The 14,492-nt window shown below is 43.4% G+C and overlaps 1 protein-coding gene across 1 annotated transcript in view; it reads right to left on the minus strand.

Annotated features, from left to right (window-relative positions):
- ntrk2a (neurotrophic tyrosine kinase, receptor, type 2a) overlaps positions 1-14,492 on the minus strand; it is a 596,947-nt gene that overhangs the window by 83,684 nt on the left and 498,771 nt on the right. Inside the window, exon 12 of the mRNA XM_070861343.1 lies at positions 8,017-8,205. Within this exon, the coding sequence (XP_070717444.1) occupies positions 8,017-8,205 (189 nt within the window). The remainder of the gene's footprint in view (positions 1-8,016; positions 8,206-14,492) is intronic.

Consider the following 14,492-nt stretch of genomic DNA (forward strand, 5'->3'; position numbering starts at 1 on the left):
TGCAAAACAGTAAAGGACTTTTTTGCACTAATGGAGCCAATTGATTTTGCGTAAAATATTGCAGTTGTGCTGGACCTTTCTGCAATGCAGTCACAGTGTTATTGAAATTCCTTTCATCTTCTCATCATCAATAACTACTCCATATACAACTGTCTCCGCATGTTTTACAGGCAAATTTATCAAACTGTATTGGCATATTAAAACAGAGAATAATTAGATGGCTCCAAATCTTGTGCCTGGCCTTCAAGCTATGGATTGTGCTGATTTTCACCTTCCCGTAGCCACTGGCTAAAGGGGCAGCATTTTCAAAGAACGCTTACACCGTTGATGTAGTTGTCTTTAAGCAATTAGAGTTCTGTAAGGATTACACCACATCAGAGGCAGGCCTAATGCAAATCAAATGTCATACTGTGTACAATTTAATCCAAGTGTTTTAAAGTATGTTTAGTAACTGAAATGTCTCCTGAGATCAATATATTTGGGATATGAATGTGCAACCTTGTGCACTGTGTAAAAAAATCTAAATTTGTTTTATACATGGTTCTTTTCTATATTTTATTATCAAAATGGATCTCAGCATTGGAGAAGGTGCAAAAAAATTTATAAGGATGATACCAGAACTGAGAGGTTATAATTATCAGGAAAGATTGAAAAGGCTTGAGCTCTTTTCTCTATAAAAGAGAAGGCTAAGGAGTGACCCGATAGTGGTCTTTAACGATATGAAAGGGCTTGATAGAGTAGACAGAGTGAAGATATTTCCAACCCAATTTTCAACTCCTGGCAGCCCATTTTTCAGGCACAAAACGGATGGCTGTGAGTTGAATTTCTCCCCCTATGTTCCTAAGACCATGCTATTTCTTACAGTTTTGTTATTTATTCGATTAAATTTGTAAGGAAAATAATTAGTGCAGCTATTGTCTCAAAGGCACAAGATAAAGAGATGGGTACAGCACTTATGATTGTGTACATAAGCTATGGAACCCTGCAGCATGAAGCGACTGAACATTTTGTCCATATTAGGGAGCACAATGTAATAATAAATTGGGAAAGGCCAGCTAATTTTTTTTCATTCCTGTTTGGCTTGTGCAGAATTGTGCCACTGGATGACTTTAATTGTCCATTTAGTGTTGGTCCTTAAACACATTGTCACCTCCCAGAACCATGTCATTTTTTTCTCATCCAACTCTCTGTTTGAATCTTTCTAATCAGATTTCTGACCCTCCCATAGCACGGAAATGACTAACCAAAGTCTTGAATGATGTTCCCTATGACTGTGACTATGCTGGATTATCTCTCCTCAACCTCCTCTTCAACTGCGCTATAGTCTTTGACATGGCCGACCACACTGTTCTCTTACAATGTATCTTCTCTATTGTCCAGCTCAGTGGGGCTGCCCTCACTTGGTTTTACTCTTACCAATCCAATCATAGCCAAAGCATCTGCAGAAATGGCTTCTCTTCCTGCCTCTGTACTGATACCTCCGCAGTACCCCAAGATTATATCCTTGGCCCCCTCCTCTACATGCTGCCCCTTCGTGACATCATCCATAGATATGGGGTCAGCTTCCATATGTAAGCTGATGACACCCAGCTCTACCTCCACACTCACAACCCCTCCACTGCCTCTGAGTTGTCAGAATGCTTGTCTGACATCCAGTCTTGAATGAGCCACAATTTCCCCCAAAATTTTCATCCTTATGTTTAAATTTCTTCACAGTCTCATCCATCCTAACACCACCCCCCACCACCTCCCTCTCCTCCTTTAAAAGCCTGCTTAAAATACATCTCTTTGACCAAGCCTCTCTTATTATCTCCTTCTTTGTTGTTGTTCAATTTTCTGATTACATCTTTGTGAAGCACCTATGAACTGTTTTTTCTTTTAAGACACTATATAAATGCAAGCTGTTGTTAGTGGGGGTGCAAAATGGCTGCTGTGTTTACCTGCATAACAGTCACTACATTTCATAAGTAATTTATTGACTGAAGCTCTTTGAGATGTTTTGGCATGACAAAGTCACACAAAAGGCAAGTGTTGTTATTCGAAGAGAAGCTCAACAATAAGCTTTGTCTCATGTCACTCAGGAATGCTTTATTCACAGAGAATCAGAACACCTCCATGTTAAAGTGACAGATTGTCATAGCAATGGAGTACCAATTTTATCTAAACGTTTGCTAACTGGTACAATGCAAATAATAACTGTGATTGAGGTTAAGGTTGATCCAATCTCATAGATTCAGATTAACAAACAAGAACTGTTCAGACTTTGGTTATGTGGTTCATGAAATCATCTGAACTCTTTGACTGGGTGACTGCTTTGTAGTGATTCTCTGTGCTGTAAGATAAATCATTCCCAAGCATCAGGAAATATAGGATGATCTATACTATGCAAACCAGAAAATGGGATGATGTTTAACTCTCATCAATTAAGTATAAATTAATAATTTTGGGAATAAACTGTCAGTGTAGAAAGATAATGTCTAGTTTTTCTATCTTTTCCCCATGTCATTCTAAACATAGAAACATAGAAACATAGAATCATATTGAGGATGACTGGCTTCCACGCTAAAAAGGGATGAGTTCACAGGTGTTTCAATGAAGGACCTAATATTCCCGGACCCGAACTACATGTTGAAGGGTGGAAGATGTCTCTGCATGGAGTTTTTTAACATGTGGTGGCCGTTGCACACCAGCCACCACACGGGCTTGACAGAGCCAAGTCTTGGTCCAGTGGCAAGGATTAACCAAGACAACTGGAGACCAACTCTGCTGCACGGACCTAGTGCGCACACGTATCGCAGTGTGGGCTGGCTCCTGCTGCCCCTGGGCCTTCACCTTTTCTGGGTCCCGAACTCACGCCTCTCCTCGGGCCCGATCACGTTGCTCCACGATCACTTGCCGCTCCTGCGCTCCAACCTCACCGCTCCTGCTACGACTAAACTGCAACTACTAAACTGTTCTATGCTGTCTATATGTAAATCAGAATTGGGAGGTGGAGAAGGGTAACCAAGATCTAGGAAACTGGGTAAATGACTGAGTGATGGGGAATGAAGAGCAGATTAGGGAGAATAAAGAGATAGCAACAAAGAAAGAAATCCAGAATTCAAGACAGATAAAAATAGAAACACTGATGAATAAATGAAGAAAAAAGTAAGGAGAAATTGAAAGTGAGACAGAAAAATAAAAACAATTAGAAATGGAAGTGGGGAAAGATGTCTGACAGTAAAATAAACAAAAGAAATCGAGAAGTAAAGAAAAAAGTTATAGACTGATTCCTGGGATGGGGGAATGTCCTATCATCATCATAGGCAGTCCCTCGGAGTCGAGGGTGACTTGCTTCCACAGTAAAAATGAGTCCTCAGGTGACTGAAGAGTCCAATGCGGGACCGACAGTCTCTGTCACTGGTGGGGCCGATGGTGGTTGAAGGAACGGGTGGGTGGGGGGCCGGGGTTGCCGCATGCTCCTTCCGCTGTTGACGCTTGGCTTTAGCTTGCTCTCGGCAAAGAGACTCGAGGTGCTCAGCGCCTTCCCGGATGCTTTTCCTCCACTTTGGGCGTTCTTGGGTCAGGGATTCCCTTGAAAAAATCCTTGAAAAATATAACATCCCTACAACTCCTGGCCCAATATCCTATGAGGAGAGACTGAGCAGACTAAGCCTATATTCCCTAGAGTTTAGAAGAATGAGAGGTGATCTCATTGAAAAGTATAACATTCTTAGAGGGCTTTACAGAGTAGATGCTGGGAGGATGTTTCCCCTGGCTAGAGAGTCTAAAACTAGGGGTCACAGTCTCAGGATAAGGGGTCGGCCATTTGGGTCTGAAATGAGGAGAAATTTCTTCACTCGGAGGGTGGTGAATCTTTGGAATTCTCTACCCCAGAGGGCTGTGGATGCTTAGTCATTGAACGTATTAAAGACAGAGATTGTAAATAAAGTATATTAGGAATAGAGACTGCGGGAGTGCAAGAGAGAAAAGGAAGAAACGATAGTGTAAATTTTCTGAGTATATGTCAGCAGTGAACAAACTCGCTCACCAGCAGAACATATTAGAAATCTAAGCAACATGTCTGTGATTTTCTAATCATATGGTAGTGGTAGCCGAGGTTCCTTACTGCTGGCAGACTTAGAAACTTTACGTTTAAATGAAGAGAAGAAAAAATAAATTATTTTACAGTGAAGCATTATTTTATTAGAGGGAAAGAAGAAATACCACTTCCATACAGCGGTGCCTCACCGTTTCTCTCACAACTTTCCCAAGCACTTCACAAATAACAAAGTAATTTTGCATGTGCAATCACTGTTGTTACATAGGCAAGCATAGCAACCATGTTGTACAAAGTAAGATCCCCCAAACAAATAAATGACCAGTTAACTTTCTTTTGGTCGGGTTGGTGGAGGGAGGAATGTCGGCTCGAACAACAGGAGAATACTATGCTCTTCTTTGAATAGTGCCCTGCATTCTTTAACAGCCACCTGAACCACAACAACAGGCAGATAGGACCTTAGTTTGACAGTTCATCTGATGTCTGGCACCCACAGAGTAAATAGAAGCACACAGTAAAAAGAATAAAACTAGTATAGCTTCTATTTAAGTTTATTGAACTGTTCGGGAATGATTGGGTCTCTGAATTAAAATTTTGAGTCTATTTGATTTTTAATAATATTGGGGGAGAAATTGGCCTGGTTTGCGCTTCCCATTAGCGCCTGTGGGGGGCAGTAACGGGGTGCTGAGGGGTTACTGACCGGGCACCGCGAATATACCGATGCCCTCGAACTTCCCTGGCAGTTTTGTGCTGGCGCTAACACTTACCGCCTCGCTCTCTGTGCCCCATAGATCGTGATGTCATCCACAACGCAGCGTCCCGGATGTGATATTCGCTCCCGCCGGACGTCAACAATGGCAGCTGTAGGAGGCGTTGTCACCTCGCCTGGCCACTTGGGGAGCGATATTTAAAGGCAGTAGTGGTCAGATAGGGCAACATTTATTTCTCTCCACAGTCTGGTGCCTCCTGATTTGTTTTGATGCCACAAATCCTCAGCCCTGCACTTTCTTAGAGTGCTTGGGGCTGTTATGCACGTTGTGCAGGTCCTGTGGCCGCACAGAGATAGCAGGAGGATTGATTCAAACCAACATTGGTCCTTCCCTTTAAGTGAGGGAAAGAGTCTTTAAAGGCAACAGCGCAGCACAGAACAGTCTTCAGCGCTCTGCTGCTACTGCCCCTCTCACTCACATGAGCGCTCTAAGGGAAGCGATAACGCTTGAGTTAGCACTTCACTTCCCTCTTGGAGCGCTAAAGCAGAAGTTCCCATGAGCAAAAATTATTTTTTGCCCGGCGATACTTTTGCACTCCCTGAAAAGCAATCTCCCCAAACAAGGCCCTATGCAATTTCTAGCCCTTTGTATTAGCAAATCAAAAAAGCCAATACCAGACATATTGCTGCCCCTCTAAAATACATTAATGCATCCTTTTTCTCTCTTCACTATTATAATTAAGAACGGGTGGTGTACAACATCCTGCTGGGTTCCTTGAAATATTCCACTGTGGGAGAGAACCTTTCAATTGCTCAATATAAAAAGAAACAAAAGAAAAGAAGTAGGCGCCTTAATCACAAAAATCTGGTGTGTTTGTTGTCAGGAAGTAAAACAATATATACCCCAACATTCCATCAGAAATCAATGTTGATTGATTCTCCAAAAATGCTGTGTAAACTGTAGCCTTGGTCAGCATCACACTTGCAAAGTCCTTTCGTTTTCAAGCTCCGCAAAAGTACAATAACTGTGTTCCCAATGTGTTCCGGCCAGTGCCAGAACTTTTCAACATACATGGTGACCCATTTGGTCATTTGAATGCATTAAAAAGAAAACATTAAAATATAAATTGACATATTTAACAGTGTGGCATGTTTTATAATACAATGAAACTGTTATAACACAATATAAATTGTTAAAAATACCCTTATCAATTTCCTCCTTCCCCTTCCCACATTGTACCAAATAAGCAAAGATAAAGGGGTGAACTTTCATTTTTAGCGCCAGGCGATAGCGGATTGGCCGGCCGTTTTACATACAGCGCCACATTTTCCTTTCTATTGACTTCAATGGAATCAAAAATTGGGTGGCAAAAGTAACAATGCACCCTAAAATATCTTTAAAGTTGTGGTAAAAGCAACCTGCTACATTAACTCCCGGGGAACTGGAGAAGCTGGATTTGTTCTCCTTAGAGCAGAGAAGGCTAAGAGGAGATTTGATAGAGGTGTTCAAAATCATGAAGGATTTGGATAGAAACATAGAAACATAGAAAATAGGTGCAGGAGTAGGCCATTCGGCCCTTTGAGCCTGCACCACCATTCAATATGATCATGGCTGATCATACAACTTCAGTGCCCCACTCCTGCTTTCTCTCCATACCCCTTGATCCCTTTAGCCGTAAGGGCCACATCTAACTCCCTTTTGAATATATTTAACGAAGTGGCCTCAACAACTTTCTGTGATAGAGAATTCCACAGGTTCACAATTCTCTGAGTGAGAAGTTTTTTCTCATCTCGGTCCTAAATGGCTTACCCCTTATCCTTAGACTGTGACCCCTGGTTCTGGACTTCTGCAACATCGGGAACATTCTTCCTGCATCTAACCTGTCCAGTCCCGTCAGAATTTTATATGTTTCTATGAGGTCGCCTCTCATTCTTCTAAATTCCAGTGAATATAAGCCTAGTCGATCCGGTCTTTCTTCATATGTCAGTCCTGCCATTCCGGGAATCAGTCTGGTGAACCTTCGCTGCACTCCCTCAATAGCAAGAGTGTCCTTCCTCAGATTAGGAGACCAAAACTGTACACAATATTCAAGGTGTGGCCTCACCAAGGCCCTGCACAACTGAAGTAAGACCTCCATACTCCTGTACTCAAATCCTCTCGCTATGAAGGCCAACATGCCATTTGCTTTCTTCACCTGCTGTACCTGTATGCCAACTTTCAATGACTGATGTACCATGACACCCAGGTCTCGATGCACCTCCCCTTTTTCTAATCTGCCACCATTCAGATAATACTCTGCCTTCCTGTTTTTGCCACCAAAGTGGATAACCTCACATTTATCCACATTATACTGCATCTGCCATGCATTTGCCCACTCACCTAACCTGCCCAAGTCACCCTGCAGCCTCTTAGCATCCTCCTCACAGCTCACACTGCCACCCAGTTTAGAGTAGTCTGCAAACTTGGAGATATTACATAGAGTAAATAAAGAGAAACTGTTTCCAATGGCTGAAGGGTCGATAACCAGAGGGCACAGATTTAAGGTGATTGGCAAAAGAACCAGATGCGTCATGAGGGGAAACTTTTTTATGCAACGAATGGTTAGGATTTGGAATGCACTGCCTGATATTGGTGGTGGATACAGATTTAATAGAAGCATTTAAAAGGGAACTGGATAAATACTTGAAGGAGAAAAAATTGCAGGGAAATGGAGAAAGAATTGGGGAGTGGGACTAACTGGATTACTCTTCGAAAGAGCTGCTGCAGGCTCGTTGGGCTGACTGGCCTCCTTCTGTGTTGTACTATTCTATGATTCAAAAGCTTTTAAAACATGCCTATTAGTTTCTTTGTGCCCAAAAGAACCAGCTTAATTTTAAGAGCCTCCTCAAAGGCCCACAAATGAGGGCAATTAGCATAAAGTTGCAAAGGTGATTAATTCGATTGGGGGCATGGCCAGTTTTGTAGGTTGTGCTGACTTCCCGTGCTTTGAGACATCCGGTGATCGTGAAAGGGGCTAGCTGAAAATCCAAGTCTTTCTTTCTTTCTTCCAGCACGGTGTTTTTTAAACTATAAGATCGCGGAAACTCGATATGCGCTGAACATAATTTGCGTCTAAAATTCCACTATCTTTTGCGCTGCTTTTGATGATTTCAGGTGAATTGCACTGAATAAACAGCGCAACCTAGCAGAAACTCCTACCCAGTATATGCATACACAAAACTTTACACATATTTACGCTTTGCAATGTGTTGGTAATGAAGTACTCACAAGTGTCGGGTTTGAGTAAACCGTGAGAATTCCTGAAGTACTGTGGGTTTTCAATCACAGGTATCTTTGTCATTCCAATGATAACCGCATCAGGCCCACCTTCTGAAGAGGATGGAGTGTTGCTGCCATTAGTTACATGATGCAATGGACTAGCCGAATCATCGTCAGTGCTGATTACTGAAGAGGGACCTAGAAATAGTTAACATTTATTAAAATCAAATATATAACAATGCAAATCCTTCACCAGTAGCAGCATTAATATCACAAAAAAATCAGTCAAATCATCAATCTGTACATTTTCGTAGGAAATAAACTGTAGATTTTTTTAGTGAATATCTGTGTTCTGTGAAGTGTGTCGTGTAAATGCTGGGAATGGGATATTTATTAACTTTCTGGAGCAATGTATCAGCAGTCCATTAAAGATTAAGCTCCACCTTTTTTTCCCACCAAAAGAGTTGAAAGCACACTTTATGTAATTAGTAATAAACACATTCATGTGTGCACTGTTAATATTGCACAGCATGATCTCAACTCCCATAAATGCCAACCTATAAAATTCAGAAACAGTTTCAAAAAAGCTGACACAGACCCAAACAATGACAACTCAAAAAACAGTGCTATGTTAAGCCCAATTACACAGCTTTATGGTGGCTAACTAAGATTAATTCCTTTATATTACATTAGATTTCAGGATTTTTAATGGTGTTTCAGATCACATGCCAGAATTCGGTATGTTGTTCTGTGAAATGTAATGACCTTGCCTATGACATATGAAAAGTAATTACAAAGAGAGTGCATTGGGGCATAAGCTTGTCTTGACCAAAGGTGCAGGTACATCCAATATTTCATCAGTTGTATTTTTAAAATACATAGAAAACTAAACAAAAAAGACAAATATGTATTTTTTGAAGTAGATTCAGACATATCTAAAGAAAGACATGAGCAAAATGTATTTTTAGAGGGTTTGGGGGAAGGCATTTGTGGAAATTTTTATTTTTGACATTTTTTGTTGAATTTTGCAGCAGTCTGCTTTTGAAGCCAAAATTGATGGTGAGTGGAATGCATTAAATGTTCGACTGAGTCTGCCAACCACACAATATCAAATGCTAAAAGGCACGTATTTCAAAGATGCCCAGAACTGACACTCCAAGGCCATTCTTCATAATACCATTGAATAGGATGAGTGACGGTGAACAATCTTACCTCCCTTCTCTTTTGACAGAGATCGATTCAACGAGCCTCTGATCTACCTGTACAAGGATCTTGCAGCTGGAGTACACCTACTAGATATATTTCCAAGATTTGGCCATGTATTCCACAGAATCATAGAAAAGACTATTTTCAAACTCGCTGTGCGAGGAGCGCGAATGGGATTTCACAAAGCTGATTGTCCGCTCCAAAAATAGATGATTTTGGCAACTGTGAGCTCCAACTGGTTTTAACCTCAACCTCTGAAGAGCATCCCCATTGCACCACTTTGTATTTTCTGACTTCAGAATTGACTATCTCAGCAGTCTCTGTGGTTGAGAGGGTCTGTTGCATTATGATTGGAGCTGGAGCTAAGAACTGGGTTCGTTAAAATGACCCAAAATAATTTTACTTAGGAACCTTACAAATGGTGAAGAGAGAAGAATTTCACCAATCAGTCTGGAATCCCCACTGTGTGACCTAATGTCCTACATTGTAAGCATGTCTTGTTGTGTTTCAAGTAGCAGTATTGTTGATGTCACCCTACTTATAAGCTGCCTGGAGTACAATGTCACAACTGATATAGTTTTTCCATTTATTTTACCATAGTTTTTTAAATATAAAGTTGAAGATCTCTCATTGCTCAGTGGCTAATTGTTTATTATGGTATCGCACTGAACCATACAGGCCAGAAAAGTCCCAGTTTCAAAATCTGGTCTGTGCTGAATTTAGCTGATGCTGTGATGGAAGCACCGTAATTGGCCTCTGGGAAGGAAAATCATCCAGGATTCCCATTCTTGGGTCTGGATTTTACCAATCCTGGCGGGTCCGGGGCAGGCGACGTCCTTGGTGAGTCCCGACCTCGCAGTTGTGTTGATCCGGGCCTCCGACATAATTTTACCTTGATTGGGCTTGTTACACCTGCCCTGCGAGGTTCCCGGCCAATTAAAAGGAAGTGGATCTGTTGACATCATCTGATGATGCATCATCAGCCAGTTTCCTTAAAGGGACTCTGCCCACATATATTTTGACAGTTGTGCTGTCAGTGTTCTACAGCATTCAGTTGCTGCATACACTGACAAGCACTGCACAAAGGTGCACGGCGGCATCCAGGCTCTCCCATCACTTCCTCCAGATGCTTATGGAGAGAGTCACAGCATGTAGGGAGGTTCTCTTCCCTTCCAAAGGGCGGAAGAGACCTCATAACAGCCTGGTTGCACATTGAACAGGAGGGTACAAGCAGGCATGTCATCAGAAGGACCAGCTGCAGTGGCGTAAACCTTTCAATGCTCTCAGTGGATCACAAAATGTTACTGCAAAGCCACACGCAACCTTATCCTGCTATGCCACTCATCACATCCCCATCACTCTGCCTTCCCTACCCTTCACCTGCACATCCTTACTCAGACCAACTTACCTTGCACCTCCACCCATCCCTCTCTCTCTCTATCTACATTATCACATCCCCATCTCACTAGCCATCCCTCACACTCACTCCAATCATACCAACTAACAACACACAAGGGTAGGCACTTGGGTGTTATTGTCAATGATTATGTAAAGTTTCTGCTAATGTGTTGTCAAATATTGAACACGTTGCCGTCTTGGACAGAAATGTGTGCACCTTTGGAAGCGGCTTAGTGAGTTGCAGTGAATGGTGAGACATAAAGGTACCCCCCAATGGTGTTGAGTGTGAAAGGAATGGCTTGAGCATTGTAGGGATTCTTTATGGTCTTGGTGTGGGATGGTGCCAACCAAAAAAATTCCCTTCAAATCTCCTCCAAACCTCTTACCAATTACTTTAAATCTATGCCCCCTGGTTGTTGACCCCTCTGCTAAGGGAAATAGGTCCTTCCTATCCACTCTATCTAGGCCCCATAATTTTATACACAATAAAGTCTCCCCTCGGCTTTCTCTGTTCCAAAGAAAACAACCCCAACCCATCTAATCTTTCCTCATAGCTAAAATTCTCAAGTCCAGGCAACATCCTCGTAAATCTCCTCTGTACCCTCTCTAGTGCAATCACATATTTTCCATAATGTTGTGATCAGAACTGCATATCGGTGTTTGGGGTTGATCATATTGGGATTCTGAGGACCAAGGTGAGATTTTTTTCAAGGGCACCGATGCTGATGGAATAGATGGCTGCTGAAGTTGAGATGACAGAAGCAATCTGTCAATGGTGAGAGAGGTTGCTCCAAAGAGGTGATACTGGATAGAGAGTTCACTCAAAACCCAATCAAGGTAAAATCATGTCGGAAGCCCAGATCAACAAAGCTGCAGGGTCAGGACTCGCCAAGGACGTCGCCTGTCCCGAACCCGCCAAAGTTGGTAAGATCCAGCCCATAAAGTGTAAAAGGTTAGCTAGGGGAAAAGTTGGGCCTATTAAGGACCCAAAGATAAATCTTCATGTAGAAGTAGAGGACATGGCTAAAGTATCAAATGAGTTCTCTTTGTTCACAAAGGAAGCGGATGATGTCAAGATTATACTAAAAGAGGAGAGGGAAGTTATGGACAGGATAGTAATAGATAGCGAAGACATACTAAAAAGATTAGCATTACTGAAAGTTCATTAGTCACCTGGTGCAGATGGAATGGAAGCTATTTAGTCACTTAAACCCATTCCCTACATAGGTGATAGACAATTTTCTCTATTATGAAGTCTACTCAACTCATTGGCTTCAATATTAAACCCCTACGACGAATGGGAAAGCTTTGAGGGGGGAGAATTAAAGACTTAAAAATGGGGAATGCATGTTCCTGCCATCTTTTTTACAGCAGCAGTTATTGTAGCATCCAGGTCACCCAGTCTGGAGAGGCAGGTCAATTCATTAACATATTTAAATCGGTCTCCATAGTGCAATTGTGAGCCCGATTTAAAATTCACTGTTGCTGCGCTGGTTTCCCAGGAGTTGTGAAACCCAGCAGTGAAAGGGGGGCAGGAGCTGGCGGCTCCGCAAAGTAATTCCCTTTTCCAGCACTCCTTGTGGGCCAGGAAGAGCAGGCATGTTTCCTCAGTCCCTCAAGGAAGCCTTCGGCCTCCCCCGCTGCGATCGCAGCCTCACTCTCTCCCCTGTTGCAATCGCCAACCTCCCCACCTCCAGCCCCGACGACCTCGCTCTCCCTCCAGCTCCATCGCCATTACCGCCCTTATTAGCCTCCAAATGAATTTCCACCCCCAGGTCTTTCAAGTTATCCTCTCTCTTAGGCGATCCCTTGTATGGAGGATGACTTGCTTCCACCAAAAAAGGGATGAGTTCACAGGTTTTTCAATCAAGGACCTGATATTCTGGGTCCTGAACTGAATATTGAAGGGTGGAAGATGCCTGTGCGTGGATTTTTTTTAACGTGGGGTGGCCATTGCACACCAGCCACCACACGGGCTTGACAGAGCTAGGTCTTGGTCCAGTGGCAAGGGTTAACCAAGACAAGGGTTCACCAAGAAGACAGCTGTAAACCTATATGACATGACACCCGATACTCCCATTATGCCAGAGTATTGTGTGTCATAGAATCTTACAGAACTTAATATTTGTGCATTGAAAATTTTTGTGGATGCGTACATGTTAATGGTAATTTAAAAATATATATATCCTCCACCATAAGAAAATCTATATATATCTATAGCAAGAATATTTTTTATTAGTTGAGTCATCCTGTTTAATTCCAATCTCAACCAGCTATTTATCCTACTACAAAAGCAAAATACTGCAGATGCTGGAATCTGGAATAAAAACAGAAAATGCTGGAAATCTCAGCGGTTCCGGCAGCATCTGTGGACAGAAACAAAGTTAACTTTTCAGGTCATTGACCCTTTGTCAGAAGACAAAAAGAGCAGCTATTTACCGTGTTCTTTTCTCTTTTTTTAAATGAGTTGATGAACACAGAATTAACTGCAATTGCTGGAATTAAAGATCAAATTAAAAAATCTTCTCATCTCTAATCTGAAATGAAACTTGTTCATTATGAAATTGAAAGGCAGGCAAAGACTAGCTGATCCATCAAGTCTCATACTCATGTTCCCTCGTTCTGTGTGCACAGGGTAATTTGTTCAGTTCTATGCATGTTTCCTGGAGCTCTAAATCCCAGGCTCATCCTTGTCACTCTGAAGGCCCAAATTTCCTCAACCCCTTTTTCCAGCACACTCTCCCGAGATGCGCCGACTTTGTGCGCTCAAAACGGCGCCAAAAAGCTTACTAACGATTCTGGCCACTCTGCTGTGTGTCCCAGGTTCCTGGCGTGGTGTTTTTCGTGGAGTGGGGGGCGGAGCTACAGCCCTGCGCCAAAAACAGTGCCATCAGCTGCGTGCATGTGTAGTGGTGTCTGTGCACATACGCAGTAGCTCCTCGCCCTCCCAGCACGTCCGGCAGGCTGTGAGCCGGACCCGATGTTCACCGCCCCTATCCCTGCTCAAAGGGACGTCCCGATGTTCACTGCCCCTATCTCTGGTCAAAGGGACATCCCGATGTTCACCGCCCCTATCCCTGGTCGAAGGGACATCCCGATGTTCACCGCCCCTATCCCTGGTCAAAGGGACATCCCGATGTTCACCGCCCCTATCTCTGGTCAAAGGGACATCCCGATGTTCACCGCCCCTATCCCTGGTCAAAGGGACATCCCGATGTTCACCGTCCCTATCCCTGGTCAAAGGGACATCCCGATGTTCACCGTCCCTATCCCTGGTCAAAGGGATGTCCCGATGTTCACCCTATCCCTGGTCAAAGGGACATCGCGATGTTCACCGTCCCTATCCCTGGTCAAAGGGACATCCCGATGTTCACCGTCCCTATCCCTGGTCAAAGGGACATCCCGATGTTCACCCTATCCCTGGTCAAAGGGACATCGCGATGTTCACCGTCCCTATCCCTGGTCAAAGGGATGTCCCGATGTTCACCGTCCCTATCCCTGGTCAAAGGGACATCCCGATGTTCACCGTCCCTATCTCTGGTCAAAGGGACGTCCCGATGTTCACCGCCCCTATCCCCGATCAAAGGGACGTCCCGATGTTCACCGTCCCTATCCCTGGTCAAAGGGACATCCCGATGTTCACCGCCCCTATCCCTGGTCAAAGGGACATCCCGATGTTCACCGTCCCTATCCCTGGTCAAAGGGACATCCCGATGTTCACCCTATCCCTGGTCAAAGGGACATCCCGATGTTCACCGCCCCTATCCCTGGTCAAAGGGACATCCCGATGTTCACCGCCCCTATCCCTGGTCAAAGGGACATCCCGATGTTCACCCTATCCCTGGTCAAAGGGACATCCCGATGTTCACCCTATCCCTGGT

This window comes from Pristiophorus japonicus, chromosome 1 (genome assembly GCF_044704955.1).
Source record: "Pristiophorus japonicus isolate sPriJap1 chromosome 1, sPriJap1.hap1, whole genome shotgun sequence".
NCBI lineage: Eukaryota > Metazoa > Chordata > Chondrichthyes > Pristiophoridae > Pristiophorus > Pristiophorus japonicus.